General features: G+C 43.0%; 1 protein-coding gene across 1 annotated transcript in view; it reads left to right on the top strand.

Annotated features, from left to right (window-relative positions):
* Positions 1-264: 264 nt before the first annotated feature.
* Pgm5 (phosphoglucomutase 5) overlaps positions 265-23,657 on the top strand; it is a 159,980-nt gene continuing 136,587 nt past the window's right edge. The window contains exons 1-3 of the mRNA XM_038331263.1: positions 265-580; positions 19,572-19,734; positions 23,241-23,387. Of these exons, the coding sequence (XP_038187191.1) occupies positions 320-580; positions 19,572-19,734; positions 23,241-23,387 (571 nt within the window). The 5' untranslated portion in view covers positions 265-319. The remainder of the gene's footprint in view (positions 581-19,571; positions 19,735-23,240; positions 23,388-23,657) is intronic.

Here is a 23,657-nt window from a genome sequence, read left to right as displayed (position 1 = left end):
GGTGTAGTTGGGGACGCAGTGGCTGGCCTTGGAGTCCAACTTTTAGGACACTAGGAAAGTCAGGCCAGCTGGGGAAAGAAACCGAGGACAGCTGGGCGATCCTTTGGGAAGAAGCTGAGCTGCAGAAAACTTTATCTGAGAGTGGAGGCAGACTCCATTCCGGGGCATTGAGGGGACCAGCAGGGAGCAGCGGTGGGAGGGCGGGGAGGGGCGGGGAGGGCGCGAGGCGGAGCCGGGAGTGAGTCTAGGCGGTGGGGGCCGGGCGGGGCGGCAGATCCCCGAGGCTCCCGCAGCCGCCTCAGGACCGGCCAGCGGCGCCATGGAGGGGAGCCCCATCCCGGTGCTGACAGTGCCCACGGCACCCTACGAGGACCAGCGGCCAACCGGCGGTGGCGGGCTGCGGCGACCCACGGTGCTTTTCGAGGGTCAGCGCAACTACCTGCCCAACTTCATCCAAAGTGTGCTGTCGTCCATCGACCTGCGCGATCGCCAGGGTTGTACTATGGTGGTGGGCAGCGACGGCAGGTACTTCAGCAGGACGGCCACTGAGATCGTGGTGCAGATGGCTGCCGCCAACGGGGTGAGTGACTCTCACGCCCCGTTTTGCGGTCCCCGCGCCCGGGCCACCTCCCTAGTGCTCTATTCAGCTTCCTACACCAGCGCACTGGCAGCCACTAGGCACACTTGGGACACTGGCCTTAAAGGGGGCTGTTCTGAAAGCCCTGGGACTGGAACCTTAGAATTCTCCCGCACCTGTTCCACTTTCTTCTGTATTTCCTTCCTCGCCCATTTTCCACTCCATCTCAGCTCTGGGTTTCCAGTATTCTCCCAACCAGTTAGTAGCCTTCCTCCCCTCACAGACATGTCTGTCAACATTACTTCCCACCCCGGTGTTTATTATTATTATTATTATTATTATTATTATTATTATCCACGATCCTCTTCCAAATCTTGTCAAACTTAACAAATATCTGCACGCACATTGAACTGGTGAACTATTTGCCTGGAGGTGGCTAAATTACTTTAGCTCCGTGGTCCTTTAGTGACTACTTTGGGACAGGAATGGGGTGAATGGCTTGGGAGCATTGCAGCCTGGCCTCTCAGTTCCCAGGAGGCATATCTCCAAAGGGTATCGCAATTCCCAACTTCTCTGGGAAGATGCTTTTGGCGTTTGACAAGGCAGGCCTCTTCCAACTCATCTGCACCTTCATTTCCTCTTTCTTCTCCCAAGACCTCTGCCGTTTTCTTCTGCAACTTGATTTCTCAGACTTTGAGTTTCTTGCCTTCTGCTCCCTCTTTCTTATCCTACAGACAGAAGCACATTCCGGTAAATCTGCTCTGCTCTCCCCACTGTTTCCCCATACCTCCAAATACAGCTACCAAAACTTAGAACTACCAAACTTTAGGGGGCCTTTGAATTATCCGTAGGAAACATGGCTTTAAAACATTATCTGTCCCTGATTAAACATGGCCAGATTCACAACAGTGAGACTTTCCTTTGAGTGGAATCCCTTGCAGATGTACAGAGTTAAACATCTTTAACCTGTTGTGTGGATTCTGGCCATCCCCACAGCTCCCTGTGCTCTCAATTCTTCTTACTGTTTCTTTAGAGATGCTCATGGCCCATGCTTCAGGTTTTCTACTGTGACTGTCTCTTCTCAGCGTTTTAGCCTTGAAATAGGGGGGAAAAGATGCTTTGTGAGATTTTTGTTGTTGTTGTTTCTGTGTGTGTGTGTGTGTGTGTGTGTGTGTGTGTGTGTGTTAATATCCAAAAAACATTTGGGGGAAATGAGACCAGATAAATTCCAGACTGGCATTTATCTTTGGCTCTTCACCTACGATTGATGAATCTTGGCTGGAGTCTGGGGTTGGCGAGAGGTTGACAAACGCTCGTTCCCTCTTGTCTGACAGGGTTATTCCTGGGAATGATGGGAGGATAATGAGCCCCGAGAGAGCTCTGACAGCATTCACCCCCTCCCCCATGCTCCAGTTTGTCAGGGGGTAGGAGACGCTTATCCAGTATTTACTATGGGTCAGAATATTTGCTAAGAGAGTTGTTGATTTGCATTTCAAGCACTGACTTGGAGCAGCCTCCTCTTCATTTTCTCATCTTCTGGGGGACTTGTTCTGAGGCAAATAGTCAGATGGTTGACTCTGGAAGGAATGTAGTTTGGCAGGGGTAGAACATGACAAGCACTGTAAGTCCCTGTGTGACTGCATGTGGTTGGGGAGCTCATTTGTCTTCTAACCGGCATGCTGTGTTAGGCTGAGAGGGTGACCAACCTCGAGTCCTAAAACCTTTAAACAGATTCCTGACTGGACGTTCATAAACAGGATACAAAAATAGCAGAAATTAGCATTTATTCTTGCCAAATGGGGAAATCTGATTATCAACTGGCCTGTCATTCCTTCATCTGAAAAAGGTCTGGTTTTGATTGAAAAGTTAATGTGGTGGTTTGAATAAGAATGGTCCCCAGAGGCTCATATATTTGAATGCTCAGTCATCTGGAAGTGGCATTGTTTGAGAAGGATTAGAAGTTGTGGCCTTCTTGGAGTAGGTGTGGTTTTGTTGGAGAAAGTGTGTCACTGGGGATGGGATTTGAGTTTTTAAAAGCCTAGGCCAGGCCCAGTCTCTCTCTCCCTGCTACCTGTAGATTAGGATAAAGAACATTCACTACTTTCCAGCACCAGGTCTGCCTGTATACCTCCATGCTCCCCGCTATGCTGACAAGAGACCAAGCCTCTGAAACTGTAAGCAAGCACCCAGTTAAATACTTTCTTTGATAAGAGTTGCCACGGTCATGGTGTCTCTTCACAGCAATAGAACACTGACCGAGACAGTTAAGTTTACAAGGAACTTTTCTGAGAAAAGCTGTTCTTGGTATTTGGTAATATACTTGCTAGAGAAGAACAGAACTATGAAATTTCTAGATGGTGAACCTATTACATATATTTTACTAGTTCATCAAGCTTCAAATGGACGTATTTCACACTTAGTAAGTGTGTAATTTGGGATTTGACCATTTCTTGGATAAAATTATGAGTGTGGAGCCAAAAAGATGGCTCAGCAGGTAACTGGAACTCACAGGGCAGAAGAGAACAGACCACTGCAAATTGTCCCCTGACTTCCACATGTGAATTGTGATATAAGGGTGTACATGTGTGCATGTGTGCACACACATTTATGATAAATAAGTATAAAAATTAAAAAAAATTATGGTTGGGATAGTGCATGCCTGCGTTCCTACACATCCACATTGTACACATACATATATGTATATAAAATAAACTTGAAAAAAATTTTAAACTTTATGAAAATCTCTAGCTTTCAGAAAAGCCAAGACAGAATAGGTCCTTGTTATGTTTGTGTCGTTCTTTTTGGCTTCAGGACTTACATTTCCTTAAGAAAACTAGCATTTGTATGCATGGATCTTAAGTATGGATCTCTTTTTTTTTTAAAAAAAGGACCCTTTTCCATATACTTATAACTCTGCATTTGGGTTGAGTTAACTCTGTTGTTTTGAAATTCTTTTATGGGAGATTTATTCAAACCAACTTCTCCTAATTAAGGAATAAACATTGCATTTGGTAACTTAGGTCAAGTTTTAACCTACAAAATACTGTCTTTGGCCTGCTTGTCTGCCTATGAAGCTGACTTGCCAAAGACTCAGACCAGTTACCTGGTAGACTGTTTCTTCTGGGCTCTTCGAATGTATTTTTAGGGCGCCACTGCACTTTTTGTTCTGCCCCGTGTTGATTCGATGTTGGTTCTGAAGACCTATCTTAGTCCATGTGCATAGCTGTAATGAAATGTCATGAACTGTATAGCATGTACACAACAGAAACTCATTTAAAGCAGTTCTAGAGACTGAAAGTCCAAGGTCAGGGCTCTGATTATCATGGTGTCTGGTGAGGGCCCAGTTTCTGGCTCACAGAATTATGCTTCCTTACTGTAGCTTCATGTAGTGGTAGGGTCTTGCTATTTCTTAAGCTCTCTTTTATTAAGGGCACTAAATGCCAATCATGGTAACTCCATCCTTACCACCTAAACCCTTCCTGGATGCCTTACCTCCAACTGTCACCTTGGGCTTAGGATTTTGATGCATGAATTTTGGGGATATGAGCATCCAGCCCTTTTGCAAAGCTCAATTAATTCAGTTTTAACTTGTTTTTTAATAAGAGTATTTCAAAGCTTGGTGTGGCCATGCATGCCTCTGATACCATCTCTGGTAAGAGGATTGTGAGTTTGATGTCCACTTGGTAAAGCAAGAAAAGCCATAGTTAATGCAGTGACTTTATTTTTCCAAACTCTAGATTTTTCCTCTGTTCCTTCTTCCATGCCCTACAGGTAGAGTCACCTTTTGGTCTATTTACTCAGTCTCCCCACTCTCACCCCTCACCCCAACCCAGCAGCACATCAAATGCAACAATCAACACTTTGTGTGTGGGGGGGTTCTGAATTATATGCATCATGTGAAGTACAAGCTGCGTGGTCTCAGCATTAGTGGCAATTGAAGGACCGCAGAGTCCCGGTGGTCACTGTTTCTGTGCCACTCCCAGGGGTCACTGTTTCTGTGCCACACCGTTCCTTCCTCGGTTCTGGTCAGCTGCGGGCTCAACTTTATAGACTATGTACATGTTTGGTTTCTTATCAGCCTTTACCCAGTGGCTTTACGATCACTAATGATCGTCTCTTAAACTAGTTTGTTGGCGGTTTCAAAATAGTGTTAGCGTGCGTGTGTGTGATGTATGCCATAGCATGTGTTAGGTCAGAGGACAACTTTTGGGAGTTGGTTCTCTGCTGCCATGTGGGTCCTGGCCATGGAATTCAAGATGACAGGTTTGGCAGCAGATACCTTTACTTGCTTATCCATTTCCTCAGCCCCGTGTCTTGCTTTTCACGTGGGCACTGGGGTTGAGCTCAGGTGTTCACGTTTGCAGTACAAGCACTTACCTTGTGTCCTCTCCCCAGCCTTGGGGGCATTCTTTTATGAACTGGATGTTGTCCTCAGGACTGGGCTTCTTAGTTACTGCTCCCGGAATGGAGACACTCTGTTTCTTTCTTTTCACACCTCCAACTTTGGAGTAGGGATTTAAGGAACTAGCCCATCTCCACAACTGAACTTCATGACAGCTGGAACAAGTTAGTTTTCTGCTGGGTCTGGCTTAGGCATGTCTCTGGCTAGCTCCCCTAACTTAAGTTACCCTGCTTCACTTTATCAACCTTTTGCCCCAAGGCTTTTTACTTTCTTCTTCTTCTTCTTCTTCTTCTTCTTCTTCTTCTTCTTCTTCTTCTTCTTCTTCTTCTTCTTCTTCTTCTTCTTCTTCTTCTTCTTTTTTTACTTTCACTGCTTCTTCTATCTCTCTGGCTGTCAGTAGCTGCCTGGCTTCTTGCCCCAGGCGTTGCTCTTATTCTCTCTCTCTCTCTCTCTCTCTCTCTCTCTCTCTCTCTCTCTCCTCCATCTTCCTCTCGCTTTTCCTTTCTCATGCTAAATTTCTCCTCCTACTTATTCTCTCTGCCTAGCACCTGTCCTTTCTCTTGCCCAGCTGTTGGCCATTCAGTGCTTTATTAGACCAATCAGATGCCATAGGCAGGCAAGGTGAAAAAAATGCAGCCCATCATTTCTTTATTAAACAAATGCAGCATAAATGTAAGAAACACACCTTTACACAGCTAAAGGGCTTAATCCCAAGAAGGTGGAAACCCCAGGGCTTGAGCATTTCTCCCACAGTCCATCAACCCACAGCTCATTCTCTCTGCATGCGTGCCTTTGGGAGACATCTCAGTTTCAGGCCGTAACACGTTTTAGCAAAAAAGAAAGTATTGTTGTGGCCAACTGGATGTAGATAATTATAATGTAACCACATGTACTGAATAGAGCCGGTCATGGGTCCCTTAACAAAAGCTGTACAGCTCAGTTGTACATTGCAGCCAAGAGGAAATCCATGTGCCGGTGAGGTATGAACTGTACTGACAACAGGATGGCCAGCAATGATGAACCTTAGTCAATGCCAGCCAGACCTTTCGGAGGTGGAAGCAGAATTGCAGTCACCTGAGAAAAGTGGGGTCAGCGGGAGATTTGAGACTGTCCTCCAGACAGGTGCTCCCCCACAAGCTGCATGATCCCCACTGTCCATGAAAAGCTGGTTGTTCCCTAAATGAGAACATAATTGTTTTGGCGTTGATTACAACTGTCTGGGGAGTGGATCTCGGTATGGTTCCAAGGAGGACTAACACAGACTAGAAGTTGAAACAAAGTAGGCTCTGCTGGTAGTGGGTGGGCATGCAGAGAAGGAAGGAAGACCCTCCCCTGTGCTTCAACACCTAGGGCCTCTTCCCTGCGTTAGAGCTGACAACGGGTTGGGTGGCCCAGGATCCTGCCTCTAGCGGAAGAGTGATTGCTTCATATTTGTAGCTGGTGTTCATTGTAGAACTGGTGGACAGGATCAACCACGACAGTTCAGACGTTAGGAAAAGCAGGCTCACGGTACACTCAGGAGAAACCTGAAGGGGCCTTCCATCTTGTCTCACTGCCCTTTTTGGATCTTCACACCTGAGCACGGAACAGGCATGTTTCCTGGGAGCAACACCACACTTCAGGAGCCCGCGGCCGCCTCCATCTCCCGTGTGACCAGTGTTTGGTTGACACTTTTAGCCTCTGCTCTTCATTCACTTTTTATGGGGACGCTGAAGGAGTGGGAGAGTCTTGAGAACAGCTGGGCCCTCCCAGCTGCTGGGAGGTTATTTTAAGCTTTGGTTAATGTGTCCAGAGGCCCAGATGGCATCTTGAACTAAGCTGCTTTGCTAAATCTTGTGATAAAATAGAATGATGTTTATTGAAAAGGCAGACACGCATCCGTAGCATTATGTGTAAAACTTGCCCAAGGAATCATTTTTGATGAAAAGTCTGCTTGGATAGACCCTCTGTGAACTCTGAAAGTGTGTCACTTTCTTCAAAGACTTGAGGACCAGAATTTAGGGTCAACTTTTGGAGCAGCCCAAACATAGGTATTGAATCCATCAATCTTAATTCGCATTTTAGGGTCCCGCCTGTTGTTAGAGAACAGCAATATAAATAAGCTTTGAATAGAATTTTAGCAAGATTACTTGGGAATAATACACAGGAGAAAATAAATCTGATTATCCCAGGAATATAACAATGATGGTAGAGAGCTAGGGCTTCAAGGTCAGGCATACAATGCTAGCCTTGTAAGTAGATCTCAAACATTCAAGACTGGCCAGTATGTGTTCACACAGCCAAAGGGGCATTTTCAATCCTCCCATCTGATTTCACCGTGCTAGTTATGAATAAAAGCATATCCGTGATATGCACAAGACTTTTAGAAGTGAAGATTCCCCATTTTCTGAGTCATTAAATATCATATACTTTGTATGCTTTTAGTGACACCAACTTTTGATGCAATGTCTGTATTCGTATGAAGAGAAAATAATTCAGGGACAATCAACCATCAGGGAAGAGCTTTTCCTTGGTCTGGAATCATGGGAGTTTTTGACTTTTCCCATTCCAAGTCTTTACTGAGAAGCATTTTGTATAAACATTAAGTTATTGCCTTTCTATTGTTTTCCTTTAATAAGAGTCCTGGTTTCTAGCTAGTGCTATCTAGTTTTATATTTAGGATTTCCATAGTGGCGGCGGGGGGAGAGGAATAACTGAAATCAGAGGTACAGAGTTTAGTTTATCCAATAAGAGATCTCAAAAAATACTGAGAGGAGAGTTTTAAAACTAACAGTTCATATCTTCAATACAGAACACACCCTTCCAAATCAAGAAGATAACCCAAACAATTTAAAACAAAAGTTGTCACCGACAAAACACACAAAAATGACAAACAACCTCATTGTAACCAGATAAATCTAAATAAAAATAATTAGTACGAGCCGGGCGGTGGTGGCACACGCCTTTAATCCCAGCACTCGGGAGGCAGAGGCAGGCGGATCTCAGTGAGTTCGAGACCAGCATGGTCTACAAGAGCTAGCTCCAGGACAGGCTCTAAAGCTGCAGAGAAACCCTGTCTCGAAAAACCAAAAAAAAAAAAAAAAAATTAGTACGTCAAAAATTGAAAATACTCAAGAGTTGGTGAGGCTATGGGAAAGTCATCCTGTTTATATTACATATTGTTGATGATGAATATTATATGTCACATTACATTTGTTACATTACATATGCTATATTATACTACGTTATAGCACATACTGTTAATAGACACAGCATTTTGGTCAGTCAGTTTCTCAGTATGTATCTTAACTAATAGAGTCTTTATACAACAACCCAGGAGTGTGGTAATCTATGAATGAGTTCCGTAGATGTTTTAGTATAAATGAGCAAGCCTGTATTCCAGAATGCTCACTGTAGCACTCTGCTAAGAGAACATCAGAAAACAATCTATATCCATAGTGGATAAGAGGCACTTATGACATGGCTACACAATGATACTATTAAAATCTGAAAACGGAAGAAGTGGGAATATGGTCTGAGAAATATGTGAATGGCAGCTCGCTAACTGGAAAAGTATTCCCTTGGAATGCATGATCCCAGTTTTTGTATATAAGGTCATCAAATAGGACTGGACTTCCAAGGTTACACTGGGCACATCTTTGAGTGTCTGTGGTGGGGCGGAAGAAGACCCCCTTTTCTTCCTACTTTACATGCTTTTCTAATTAAAACATACATATGCGTATTCATTGATTTCATAATTAAAGACATTCATAACCAGGTACAGGGGAGTTGGGCTAGAGGATTGTATAAACTTACAGGGCCAGCCTGGGCAACACAAGCTGTCTTCTATCTCAGTAACCAACTAACCAGCCAAACAAACACATACACAAAAACTAACGTACCACTACCAACAAGTAGCATTTAATAAACAAAGCAAAACCAGGGAGAGGTCTGGAGTTTATCTATGGTGTTGTTGCTTACAACCTGCATGATCAGGGGAAATCCCACAGCCTTGGGGTTGGTTTATAACAACGGGGAGAGCAGTAAGACTTGCCTCCACCTTTTCTGGGTCGCTCAGTGGCTTAGTGTAATGAATTATTAAGAATTATTTTTGTATACTCGTATGACACAATTATTACAGAAATGCTTTGTTTGATGAAAAGGAAGTAGCGTGTGTTCATTTGTTAACCCTGGCTTTTCTAAGCAGAGGCTCCTGTTAGTCTGGTGACCACAGTTGCTTCCTATGGCTCCCTCTTGACTTTTGGCATTTCTCCACGCTGCCGACAAGCTGGGTGGCAACTGCTGAAGACACCATCCCCTCTCTCCCCAGCTGTGCCTGCACACACATGCACTCCTCTGAATGGCCCTTAAGGTGGTGGCAGTTGGTCCCCCAGAGTGACTCAACCCAAAGGACTTTTCCTGGGACAGTCTGTGTATTGTCTCCTGAAGGGAGCTAGTTGGGGCAACACCATGTTTTTCCATGTTTAGCCTTTCTGCTCCTCAGTCTTTGAGGAGACACCAAGCCCGGCCTCCAGGCTTACCCCACTACCCTTTCCTGAAGCCAGGCGTTAATCTGCTCATTTCACGAAGATTTTCTGACCTAACGGGCTAGGTCATGTGAGAGCTCATCGGGAGGAACAGGCCCAGCAGAAGCCGGGAGACTCCACGCTAATCTCACTAATCAGCCAGGAGTCTGAAAATCCACAGCTGTGGAAGCTCGCCTCACTTTCGGGCACTTGGGTAGGATGTTTGTCAGGCGCCTGTGCCTGCAGCTTTGCTCAGTGTTTGGTTAGGAGGCGTGCTATTCTTTTTTTTGGGAGGATCTCTCAAATGTACAGTGACAGATGCAGACACGGAAGGCCTAGAATGGCTGTCATAAATAATAGTAATCGGTTTAATCCTACCGAGTTGTAAATCTGACTGCAGAGGTCTTTAGTTCACCAGTTCACTGGAACATAGGATAAAGGGTGGGGCCGCTAAGAAAACGGGCAGCCATTATTTCCCAGTCAGGCAGAAGTTGGTCTGAGGAGATTCACTTAAAAAACACGCAAAAATGAATTTTAAAGTTGATTGTGATAACTACTCAGAGAAGATATGTAAGTTTAAAGAGATTTTTAAAATCTTATGCACCATCCTTAATGTGAAAGCTGCCCAACTGGTGGGTGTGGCTATGTATGTAAATACATACATATTACATTACACCTTAATGTAAAAGCTGGGTGTGGGTATGTATGTGTGTGTGTATTCTGTAGCATGTGCCCAGGGCTCCATTCGCCTTACCGTTCTCCCCCCCCCCCCCAGATCTGTATTTTCCCCTTGAGTATGTTTAAGAGGAGTCTTTATTTATTTTTCTATTGCTGTATAAGCAGCGATGACTGAAACAGTTTAAAGGAGAAAGGGTTCATTGTATCTCAGGGGTCAAGGTGCAGTCTGTCATGACAGGGAAGTCATGGCGGGAGCTTGAAGTATCTGGTCCCTTTGCGTTTGAAATCAGGCAACAGCCCGGAGACCCCTCTCCAAATGATTTTAGAGTCAAGATAACACTATCACAGAGGGTAGAATAAGATTCCAAATGTCAGAAATGTTGACGACATACCCAGATCTTCCTACTGATCTGTGTTTCTAGAACATTCAGTAGACCTGGTGATGGACTGAGAGCAAGAATATAAGGTGTATGAATCTGATGGATCTAGACAGACCTCTCTCTCTCACGAGGCTGAGCTCAATGTCAGTGATGAACAAGCAGCCCAGTCTGGTACATTCAAGTGGACAGGGGCAGTGAGATGCTTAGACGGGACAATATAGGAAGAGTTGTCTGATGTAGGGCTATCATTCCCTTCCACAGACTTTGGCAGCTTCTTCGTGGGCAGGTTTGGTGGCTTAAAAGACTAAGCTATGGACACATTCTGTGGACTGAAGTGCTTCATAATTATTGGCAAGTAATATCAGCTTGCCGACTCCCTTCCGCCTTCTTCCCTCAGGGAGATGCAGTGGACATGGGCAATTTTAATCCTTGGTGTACTGGGGTGGTGATACCTCACAGAATGTGAGCAGTTTACTGAGTCAGGTTCAAGGACAAGGTTGCAGAGTGTTCTTCAAGAACTTAATACCTGATTCCGAGGAAGGACACAACTTCCAGGTTTTACTCCAATTTGTAGCTGAAGACAATTAGATTTCCCATCTCAGTGAGATTTTCACAATGGGCTGATGGAACAACGTAACTGGGGCCAGACTTCTATATGCCTGTGAACCGTCTTCACATGCTCAGACATGGGGAATTGCATGAGAAATCTGTGCTGGTTTACTTCAGATGCATCCTTGTTTCTCCTTCCAGCTCCAGAGTGTATATAATGCCTTCTGAGGGTCCAGGAAGCTGGGGATGTATCCGGTTGTTCCCATCTGGTCCCCATGTAAGAAAGCACATAGCTGACAATTATCCATGTGCAAATGGAGAAGTCCCTTGATGTTTGGGTAACCACATCCATGCCTGGCCCCAAGTCTGTTATTTCTCTAAATTCCACTGAATTTAGCCATCCATCTCCTTACCCACACAGCGCTCCTTAAGGTTGGCATCTCTCTTGACAGCTGGGACTTAAAATCTGAAGGCTTAGTGTTCATTTTCATGGCAGCTTGGCTTTGGGCTTCGTGTGTGTGTGTGTGTGTGTGTGTGTGTGTGTGTGTGTGAACAAAGAGGGGAGGAAACAGGTCTTTTATATATTACTAGCCATAACACTTAATGGGTGGACATGGTGACATCCATGTGGTCCTGTAAAATACTCTGTAGACCATGAAGTAAGTGTTCATCTATTGTTCTCTCTACTTTCCTTGAGTCATTCTGGGATGTGATCCCATTAAAGTGATGTGATTGCATTTTAGGGACATGACCCCAGTTGTGGGAGACACTGAGGGATGTCATACTTACCTTTCTTTTCCCCTTTAATAAATGACTTACTAAAAGCTAAAAGGGAGTTGCAGCGGGGCATTCTTCTTGAGAGAGTTCACACGTGAGACCAATGTGCTCTTATTAGTGTTATGTTACTGGAGAACTCAAGTCGGCATTGAGGTTCTGTATCTACTCTCAGATTTCAGCCTCAGGGTGGAAACTGTACATCTCTGCTCTCAAGGACTTTAATTGGAACTAATCAGAAAATGAACTCACACTAAATCTAATTTAGAAGAACAGTTAGCATTCTGAAAGAAAAGGAAAATAGGAATAAAATAATAAGTTAGTATATACACGAAGTAAAGGAATGGAAGTGCTGAGGAGAAAGCCTTTGGGTCATACTGTTTCCATCTTAGACACTGGTCTGGGGTATTTTACTTTCCTCAGTACTAGCCATGGACCTTCCCGGGTGAAGACAATACTGATACAGGCAGGTGAGACTTAAGGGTTGGTGGGGGGGGGGGGCTTAGTGTCCTTAGGAGAACAAGCAGGGAGCAGCATTACGAGCCTTCACCACGCCCCTTTGCTCCACCATTTAAAGTTCCAGCTGACTGGGAGCCAGCTGACCCATCTCCCTACGTAGCTCTGAATCTGGGAAGACACGTGCCCTACTTACATATCTGCAGAGACCTGTGTGATGATGTCTCTCTCGTGCGGGATTGCCTCTGCCTGGCTTCCTTCTGTGCTGTGAAGTGTCAGGGAACTAGGGTTTGTCTCACCTTCTTTCCAGGCAGAGCTGAATTATTTTGTAGTGGCAATAACGACCCTTCTGAGGGGGTCTGGTTCTGCAGGACTGGGTGGGGGGTCACCCTTAAATCCAGCCAAAGCCATGTAGTGGGAGGTTCACGGTAGGGACTACAGAATACCAGCATACCCAAGAAATACAAGGCAGATGTCCTTCAGGGCTGTACTCAAAATCAAAGCCAGTTAGGTAAGCAGACCATGGTTTCTTTGCAAGGCAACTGTCTGCTACTTTGGCAGAGGATGGTATTTTTAGGACTTTCCCAGAAAGTGAAACAATAGATTAAAGGAGAATCTTCTAGAAAAACATCATTTTTAAGAAGTGCAGGGTTTGGGAAAGACATTTGTATTATATTGGGTCATGTCTAACTTGAAAAGAGTTCTTTAAAGGGCCTTAAGTTTTTTTGGCTTCAAGCTCAGAGGGGTTCAATGGTATGTCCTGTTTTGTTTCCCACCCCCAACTTGACATAAGTCAGATGTAGCTGGAAATTGGGACCTCAGTGGAATAGTTGCCTTCATCCTATTTTCCTGTGGGCACATCTGAGAGGGCCCACCTCACTGTGGGCAGAGCCAGCTCTGGGCCGGTGGTCCTGGGACGTCTAAGAAAGCAGGATGAACAAGTCATGGGGAGAAACCTAGTAAGCCATGTTCCTCCATGACTTCTGCTTCAGCTCTTGCATCTGTGGAGACATTTCCCTGGTTGCTAATTGATGTAGGAGGGCCCAGCCTTCTAATGGCAGCGCCATCTCTTGGCAGGTGGGCCTGGGCTGTGTAGCTAAGGCAGTGGAACCAGTGAAGAGGAACAGCTTGTAAGCATTTGCTTCAGCTCCTGACTCCAGGATCCTGCCTTGAGTCCCTGCCCTAACTTTCCTCATTGATGGACTATAACTCATAAGCTGACATAAATATTTTAACCCCCCGAAGTTGCTTTTGTTCATGGGTGTTTTATCATAGCCATAGAAACAGAACTAGGACATGGCACAAGATTCATATGTAGTTTCAAATTGGGTGCCTTCCTTTACTTGGTAAGTCTCAAATGTGCCTTCATCTTAACAATCGCTAGATGTTGAAAACTGTGACTTTTCTGACGACGTTTGTCTTGGGTTAATTGGAAAAGGGCAGGTTATCAGAAAAGAGAATAATAGAGACATGCAGAGGAGAAGAAGATGGGAGGGCGGAGACCAGAGTAATGGGTAGATATGAAAAATCAGAGCGGAGCTGGAGGCCCCATTCCTGGGACCATCTGAGGATGTGTGGTCTTGCTGGCCCCTTGGTCTTGTACTTCAGGTCTTCAGAACTACAAGAAGCCAACATGTTCTTGTTTTAGCCACTTGGCTGTTGACAGTTCATTGTGGCAGCCGTAGGGAAGGGTACTGGTTTTATATTAGTTTGCAGATTTTGTATTAATTTGTTAAGTCTACCATAACAAATGAACCCACTTAGCTTAAAACAACAGCAGTTCGTTTTCTCACAGATCTGGAGCCCAGAAGTTGAAACGAAGGCCTTGGCAGGGCCGGGCTCCCTGGAGACTCTCTGGAAGGATCTGTTCCATGGCTCTTCTAGCTTCTGATGGTGGTTGGCATTCCTTGGCTTTCTGGGCTTGTGGCCACATTGCTCAGCCACGGTCATCTTGGCCTCTGTCTTCGCCTTCTCTCTGGGTGTCTTCCCCTCCGTGTGTCCATGCTTGTGTATTATGCTGACCTTCCATCCGGGAAATGCCTCAGATGAGTGAGTCCGCTGTCTGGATGACCACCCCAGGGGAATGCAGACATATTGAGCTTGGGGTTGATCTTTACTGTTGGCAGATTGGACAGTCAGCAGGAGAGGAGGGCAAGTCAAGCTAGCTGAACAGAAATCCAGGTTTCTAAGCTCATCCATACGTCTTTACCAGAGTGGTCACTTTCCTCATGAGTTCTTGGACTATGGCAGGAGTGGGTAGGGCAAGAGTCTGACGGGAACTCACAGAATGGGCCCTCACACCTCGATTATGGTACTGAGTAGTTTTGGTCACCTTGACACAAGCTAGGCTCACCTAGGAAGAGAGAATGACAACAGAAGAATTGCCTCCCTCGGACTGGCCTGTGAAGACTTTCCCCTTATTGCTAATTGATGTAGTAGGGCCCAGCCTACTAAGGGCGGTGCCATCCCTTTGTCAGGTGGGCCTGGGTCATATAATAAAGGGGAACAGCCAATAAGCAACATTTCTCCAAGGCCTCTGCTTCAGTTCCTGACTCCAGGTTCCTGCCTTGACTTCCTTCAGCGAAGGAAAGTTCCTAGTTGTAAGCTGAGATAAACCCTTTTCCCCTTAGGTTGGTTTTGGTCACAGCTTTATCCCAGCAGCAGAAACCCAACTAGAACAGAAGCTCATTGCTTGCTCTGCTCACTTCTAGTGCTCACGACTCTGCTGTGGCCCTCTACTGAACTTTGGAGGGCTGCTAACTATGTTTGCCACACCTGGGCTATTAAGAACTCATTACTTTTAAATGACTGAGTAGTATTCCATAATTTTTTTTTTTTGCATTACTTTGTCTAACTGGTTCTTCACTTCTGGATAAGATTGTTTTCAAATTTTCATTTTAAAATAAATGTATCATAAGACATATCTACACGATTTCACCTTTTCTAGTTTTATTAACTTATTCATTAACTAGTTAATTGTGCCAGGGATGGACTCCATAACTTCATGAGGCATACTCGGCAAATGCTCGGCCACTGAGCTCTACCTCAGCCTCCGGTCCACCAGTTAAAAACTTACTTCTTTAAAAATAAGTTCAAGCTATGGGGCAGGCAAACAGTTACGAATGGACATCATTAGCACTTTACAGATATCTTTGAGGGTAGCGGTTGTGTTCCTGTTTGCACATTGCTTGCTTCATAGCAGGTAATCATTAATGTCATGGTAGATAATTTCATTCCCATGAGTTGAATGACAGTGAGAATTTCAGTGGAAGTATATGGAAGATGCTTTGTCGTGGCCCTGGATAATAATGAGATGTCTCTATCATCCTCTGTCCTCCCTGTCTTGGTCAGCAGCACTACTGTGCATTGAGTTACTAATAGTAGAAAACCAGGCATTATTCCTTCCTGCTTCTGCAGAGCCAAAGTCTTACTTACTGGTTAAAAACTGAGCATAACCTGCTGGCTTATATAGTAGTATGGATTTACTCTCTTCGGCTTTGGTCAGACAGGAGGTGGGTCACTCTGCCTTTTTCTCAGGCTATTTGCAGTTCTTTGTGCTTCCACATGAATTTTAGGAGTGCCTTCCTATTTCTGTGAAGAATGTCATAGGAACTTCAGTGGAGATTGCATTGAATAGATTTTAGTAACAGCCGCTGCCACTTATCAATGCTGATTCATTTTATCTTTTGGTGACTTCCTCAAATTAGTTTTTCAGTGTTTTAAAATTTTCATCATAGCAATCTTTCCTTTCCTCAGTAGGCAGGTTTACTCCTAGCCTTTTAACTTAGGGTTTTAACTTAGGTTTAAGACAGGGTTTCTTTGTGTAGCTTTGGAGCCTGTCCTGGCATTTGCTCTGTAGACCAGGCTGGCCTCAAACTCAAGAGATCTGCCTGCCTCTGCCTCCCAAGCACCAGGACTAAAGGCGTGCGCCACCACTGCCCAGCTTAACTCAGTTTTCTGAAGCTCTTGTAAAATGGATTGAATTACTGATTTCTTTCTCGGTGTGCATGTTCCTAAGATTTAACTTGGGCTTTTTCTTTGTTTCTGTCTCTGTCGGTCGGTCTGTCTGTCTGTCTCAGTTTACTTAGGGGTTTAGCAACCATATTTATCTTATCAGAGAATCAACTCTTTTTGATGTTTTGTATAGTCTGTTAATCATTTATTTTCTACTGTTATCTTAGGATTTCTTTTCACCTACTGATTTTGTCTTGTTTCTATTTTTCTAGGACCTTGGAGTTCATCATTAAGATATTTTTTATTACTTTCTGATCTTTTTATTGATTTTTTAAAAAGTAGATATTTATAGCTCTAAACTTCCTTTATATCACATACCATATACTCTGATATGTTGTGTTCTTTTGGTTTTAATAACTTTAAAAATCTGCTCATAATTTTCTTGATGACCTGTTCATCATTCAGTACCTTGTCACTTGATCTCCATGGGCTTGTACATTCTATGATCTCTTACTTTTGATATCTGGTATATGACATTGTGATTAGGTAGAGGAAATTACTTCAGATTTCTTATATTTGTTAATATTTGTCTCCATGGCTTGCTGAGAAGAATGTACGTTCTGCAGTACTTGGGTGGAATAGTCTGTAGATGTCTATTAAGCCCTTTTGACCTCATCAGAGTTACTTAACTGTGATGTCAGTTGGTGAGAGTGTCATTAAAGTCACCCCCGTAATTGTATTGAGGTCACTCTGTACTATTACATCAAGCGTTATTGATCCTTGTGTTATAGAATTGGGTATGTCAGCGTTTCGTCTCTATCATTTTGTAATTGTGACTTGTTCCATTCATCATTACACAGTGAATTAAATTCTTGTTGTTTTGGTAATATCTAGTATGTTCCTGGTCCTCATTCACTTACTGCTCTACTCTAGTTTATTCTTTCCTGGGGCCTCATGGACATGTTTGTCTGTATCCTTAGTGTGTAAGATTCCTTCAAATATCTTATGTTTCCCTGAATTCCCAGAGTGAGTATGCACAGTGGGGGGTCTTTTAATTTTCATTTCAAAGTTGATTAGTATGGTTTAATAGATATTATTTATTACCTAATCTATGAATAATTAATAAATTTAATATATTTAATTATGGCATTTCTACACAAGTATATAATATATTTTGATATATTATATACATACATACACACACACCAACACACACACACACACATATATATATATATCCATATATATATATATATATATATATATATATATATATACCCTTTCCCATTACCTTCATAATGACTTCTTGCCATTGCTCTGGTCCAGTGTTGGGAAGAGAAGATTTCTCAGCATCCTCTGCCAGTGCAACTGCCTTTGATGTGGCTTTTATCACCTGTCCTCAGTGCTCTTAAATGTTCTATTGCTGAAAATCCAGTGTGAATTTTTATGGGATTCACTCCTTGTCTGAAACTGTGCTTCAAACCCTGCTGTTGCCCTGACTAGCCCTGGGAGGAGAGCGCTCACAGCCAGGACTGAGCCCTTTAGAGTGCACTCTGGACTTTTCCTCCTCCTCGGCGTTCCTAAGTTTCCTTTCTTTTCTACTTAGATTAGTTTTTCTTCTTTCACTCTTCTATAGAATAGCTTATGTCCAAGTATCCCTGCCCCCCACAACATGGGACAGTCTAGCAGTCCGTGTATCCCAGTTTCTTTTCTGTTACTGTGATAAAGTACCCCAACAAAAGCCATGTACACTTCCAGCGACAGCCCATCATTATGAAGAAGTCAAGCCAGAAACTTCAGATAGTCACATCTTACCCACAGTCAAGAACAGAGAGAAATGAATACATGCATGCTTGCTTGCTTCTTCTCATGTTGGTTTCTCCCCTCTTACACAGTTCAGGATCTTGCCTAGGGAATGGTGCTGCCCACAGTGGGCTGAGCCTTCCCTTATCTGGTAATTAAGACAGTTTCCCCACAGGGATGCCCATAGGTCAATTCAGTGTAGTCAACACCCTATTGAGACTTTCTGGGTGGTTCTAGATTGTGTCAAGTTGACAAAGGTAACCATTATACCCTCATGGGTATCATCTGCCATCTTCCCCTTTCCCAATGTATTTTTCTTTTCTTTCTTTCTTTATGTATGTATACAGTATTCTGCCTGCATGTCAGAAGAGGGCACCAAATCTCATTATAGATGGTTGTGAGTGCTGGGAGTTGAACCCAGGTCCTCTGGAAAAATTGTCAGTGCTCTTAACCTCTGAGCCATCTCTCCTGGTATTTTATTCATTAGTTTCAATGCTAACAAATTCACAGATAGTGACTGCTATGCACAGATATTTGCTACACACTTACTGTCTGGCAGGTTTGTTCTATGTTATTTAGAAACAGTGAAATAAGTAGTTCTTGGGGGTTATACACAGTGGGCAGATAAATAATATGAAAACTATTAGGTGATACTATATGAGACAGGAAATGTTTTCAGGACAAATAGAAGACAATTCAAGGTAGGGACTGTGAGTACTGCTTTTCATAGGGCTATCATGGTTTTTCTCTCACACATGTGAGAAGAAACCCAAAAGCACGGCCTCAAGAGTGGGATGTGACTGGTCACACTGAGTGTGCAATCAGGAAGCAGAGAGTTATGTATGCTGCTCCTCTTTTTATCTGGTACAAGACCACAGCCCATACGATGGTGCAGACATTTAAGGCAGGTCTTCCTCCCTCAGCTAACATAATTTAGATCATCCCTCAAGAAATACCTAGAGATTTGTTTCCATGGTGACTCTAAATCGCATCAATGTGGCACTCAAGATTCAAGTATCACACAGAAAAAGCGAGAGAAGTAGGAAGTAGTCCCTTCCTTCCTTCCTTTCTTCCTTCCTTCCTTCCTTCCTTCCTTCCTTCCTTCCTTCCTTCCTTCCTTCTTTCTTTCTTTCTTTCCCTTTCTAACACCTTCACCATTATAGTTTCTAAGTCCGAAACAAACTGAGAATTTATGTGGGCTCAGCAAACCTGTTTGATCATCAAAAGTACATATCTCAGACTACCAGAGATCAGTGGTCCTTAAGTACTTATCGGTTACTAGTGGAAAACTAGATATGAGCAGCTCAAATAAATGTACTTGGAGACTTTGGGTAGGGCAGACAATGCTGGAACTCCTTTTATTCAGCTTTCCTAACATAAAACATGTTCAATTCATTTGGATAGGAGATTGGTTGCCCCTTAAAAGAGCCTGGTTGAAATGCCTTCAGTTCCATGAACCTTTGGTTGATTTATTTTTTTCCTGGATGGTTTAGATTGGACGGCTGATTATTGGGCAGAATGGCATCTTGTCAACACCTGCAGTCTCCTGCATTATCAGGAAGATCAAGGCAGCTGGTGGAATTATCCTCACGGCCAGCCACTGTCCTGGAGGACCAGGGGGAGAGTTTGGAGTGAAGTTTAATGTTGCTAATGGAGGTATGTGGCTCTGAATATGCCTTACCTGATTTCTTTCCTCATTCATTATCATACTCTATGATGATAAACAGGAAAAGTGGAGAGAAATTGGCTCAGAAAAAAATCCAGTGAGGTACCCAAGGTGATGTGCTCCTAAGGAAGTAACATATGGTCTCTTAAATGTTCGGGGCTATCTATGGATCTCCTGTGTGTGTCAGCCAGGTGAAAGACTGAAACTTAACTGATACAGGAGAACTCTAAATTTTAAAGTTAGAACATATATATTTTCTCTCACTACATACATAGTTATATAGTTTATTTTTAAATTTATAGAAATGTATAGTCTGGAGTCCTAGTGATGGGTGAGATGAACTCCTTTAAAAACAGAATGTGCCAAAAAGTAGGGAGAGTAATAAATGAACTCCAGGTATCCACTGCTGTGCTTTTCTCATTTCAGTAATCATTTTAACCCTTGAGGTATTTTAAGGCAAAATTCAGCATGAAGGTATTCTGTACCTAAATACGTTTGTGTTCACTTTTTAAAAGAAAGACACATTTCCACACAACTAGAGTAACATGTTGGGCTATTTGCTTTTCTTGTGATGAACTCCTGATGTGAAGCAACTTGGGGAAGGAAGCAAGGGATGGTTTTGGCTCACAGTTTGAGGGGATACAGTCCATCATGGAAGGGAAGGTGTGCAGGGGAGGAAAGCAAGGCTGTTGATGTGGGAAGAGAAAAAGTGGGGGAAAGGGAGAAAAAGCTGGTGCCTCCATTGTGAAGCCTCAGCCCACAGAATGGTGCCATCCACACTCGGGGTGAACCTTCCCTCCTTAATTAAACCTCTGTGGAAACAACCTCAATAGGTGTGTCTCCTAATTGACCCCCAATCCAGTGGAGTAGGCAATAAAGATTAGTCATCATACATACCTAACAAAAGTAGCACTAATCCTATAACATCATTTGAAATCTAATCTCCAGTTGCCTTTCCTCGCAGTGACTATCAAAATGTTATTTACAGCTATTTCCTTAAAAAATGATGCATCTCAGAACTGTACATTTGTTTGCTAAGACTCTTTAGTCTCTTTTAATCTAGAATATCAAACATATTTGCATATGGGAGCATAAGCTATATTGCAAAGAAGAATTTATTATTTTTCTTTCCCTGTAGCCATTTTGCACATTATTTAAAGAATAAACTATTCATAAACAAGTCATGTTGAATGTTAAACACACACATACACACTACAAGGAAAAGCTAGAACATGTCTATACCTCAAGTCTATACCTTAGGTAGTAAACAATAGTATAGAAAATCAACAAGTCACAAAAGTAGACACAAAAAGTGGAAGACAATAACAAAGAGCCTAGGAAAGAAGCAGAGAACAGTCAACTAAGTGTGGGGGTTGATGCTTATGAGTAATGCCCTAGAATGTAAATGGATTGACATCTTCAGTTAGAATGTGTAGAGTAACTGAATGAGTATGGCATAGAGCCACCTCCTTGTTGCCTGTAATTGACTCGTTGAAGCTTTATGAAAAGAAAGGGACAGAAGAAGATATTTCTGGAAGATATATCTATATCTATATATAGATATCCCACAAAAATCATGTTGTAAACCTCAAATATACATAAGAAAATTTATTTAAAAGACAGACAAAAACTAAATTACCTAAGTTCCCCATCTCTTCCCCCCTCCCCACTTTGAGACAGGATCCAAGTCTGATTCCCAGCGCCCATGTCACATATTCACAATTGCCTGTAACTCCAGCTCCAGTGGATGCAATACCCCTGGCCTCTGTGGACACTTGCACTCATGTGCATATACCTACACACACACACACACACACACACACACACACACACCATGTACACACAATTAAAAACAATAAAAACAAATCATTTAAAAACATTTACATGACAAAAGAAAAAGGGTTTGCATTTCCTTGTGTGTATGTGTGTGTGTGTGTGTCTGTACCTACATACGTATGTATGTGTAATTATACGTATATGTGAAGACCAGAGGTTGACATCAGGTGACTTCCTCTGTCACTGTCCATCTTGCCTTTTGAGACAAGGTCTCTCTTACTGAACTAGGAGTTCACTGATTGGCTAGACTAGCTTGCCAGTGAACTCCTAGAACTCTAGTTTTCTACCCTTGTCCCCAGCACTAGGGTTATAGGCATACATTGCCGTGCCTGCCTTTTTACTTTATGTGAGTGCTGAGGATGCAAGCTCAGGTCTTCATGGTTGTATGGAAAGAACATTACTGACTGATCCATCTCCCAGGCCCTTCTGTGAGTTTGCGATTTTCACTCACCCCATGTAAGACAGCTGGTGAAGTAACCAACGAGGCTGCCTTCTGCCCTACCTGCTGGAGTGGGGCTATTGCCATTTCTTCTTATAGACATTGTTTCTTATTCTAAGAAGGTAGCTTTGTTCAATACAAATGTATTATGAGCCATATATATTATTTAAAAATTTTTTTAATAGCTGTATTAAAAATGTAAAAGAGAATGTCTATGTAATATAATTTATTTAACATACTATATTCAAATATTTCAATATATAAGTATAAAATGTTAATATCACCTGTTATATGGTTGTTTGTACTAACTTAAAATTTTGATATACACTTTACAATTGTAGCAATTTATAATTTCAGCTTGACTAGTGATAGTTCAGGTACTCAGTAGCTAAATATGGTGGCTGGTCATTGTATTAGTTAGTACAGCCCTGTGGAGTAGGAAATGAGATGAATCTAGAGACACCTCTGTCCAGTAGGAAGTTAAAATGTAGTCAGCAGCTATGATGCACACTCAGAACTACCTAGCTGATTTTTATATTTAAGACTATTTGGTATATTTATTTATTTAATCCCTAACATTCTCCAATACCAAACAAAACCCAATGAAGCCTTGTGTGGAGATACATGTGTTTTAAAAGAGGAGGAAACCAACAACTGATTTCATAGCCAACTCATTTTAAAATCTCTCTCTACCACTGTTGCCAACTTGACCTTCTGAGGAAATATATCCAGTATTTTTAGTGACCCCTCATTGTAAAGCTTAGTTGTGCTGGAGAAAATAATTGACTTATCTGGAAAAGGTCACATGTGAATGAGACAATTGTGAGAGGCAGAAATGATTCTTTTCAGGTGCACTTGGGGAGCAGTGGCTGAGATCTGGAAGCCTTCACTCCTGAGGAAGGCATGTCCTGTTTGTGTGTCATAGCCCGAAGAAAGCTGATTACATAACCGGGTATCCCCAGCAGGTGCAAAACTCTTTTTAGACTATATGTGTCATTGCTTAGAAGTAGATGAAAACAAACAGACAGGGCTGATTAAATATCCTTCACGGTGAATGAATGAACCTGGGAAATACCTGGTCTAATTGAGCTGTGGGTCTTTGTTCATCGTGTAGCGACCAGATGAGTCTACACTTCTCTCTGGTGTAGGAGGCCGGTAATGGTTCTCTGATTGAAATTCTGAGGGCTTTAAAATAAACACACTTTGGATGTCACATTTTAGGTCCTGCACCAGATGTGGTCTCAGACAAAATCTACCAGATCAGCAAAACAATTGAGGAATATGCCATATGTCCCGATCTTCGAATTGACCTGTCTCGACTAGGAAGACAAGAGTTTGACCTGGAGAACAAGTTCAAACCATTCAGAGGTAATAGATAGTTTGAAGAAGTCAGAAAAATTCCACGCATGGGGCAGCTTTCCAGGAGGGGCGCATATGCTGGAGTCTAGGCGTGCATGAGGCTGGGGCAGTCCTTGTTGGTGATTGGTGGTTTCTGTAGGAAGGATTCTCATGAGAAGTACTGAATTAGTCATCTGAGAGAGGCCCTGGTGAGTGGTTAGAAAGTAGATACAATGCGGAAAGAGATTGGAGAAATCTGTCTTTAGATTTTGATACTTTTAAAAGCGACTATCCAAACCG

Source organism: Arvicola amphibius, chromosome 1 (genome assembly GCF_903992535.2).
Source record: "Arvicola amphibius chromosome 1, mArvAmp1.2, whole genome shotgun sequence".
NCBI lineage: Eukaryota > Metazoa > Chordata > Mammalia > Rodentia > Cricetidae > Arvicola > Arvicola amphibius.
This window is presented reverse-complemented; position numbering and strand designations above follow the sequence as displayed.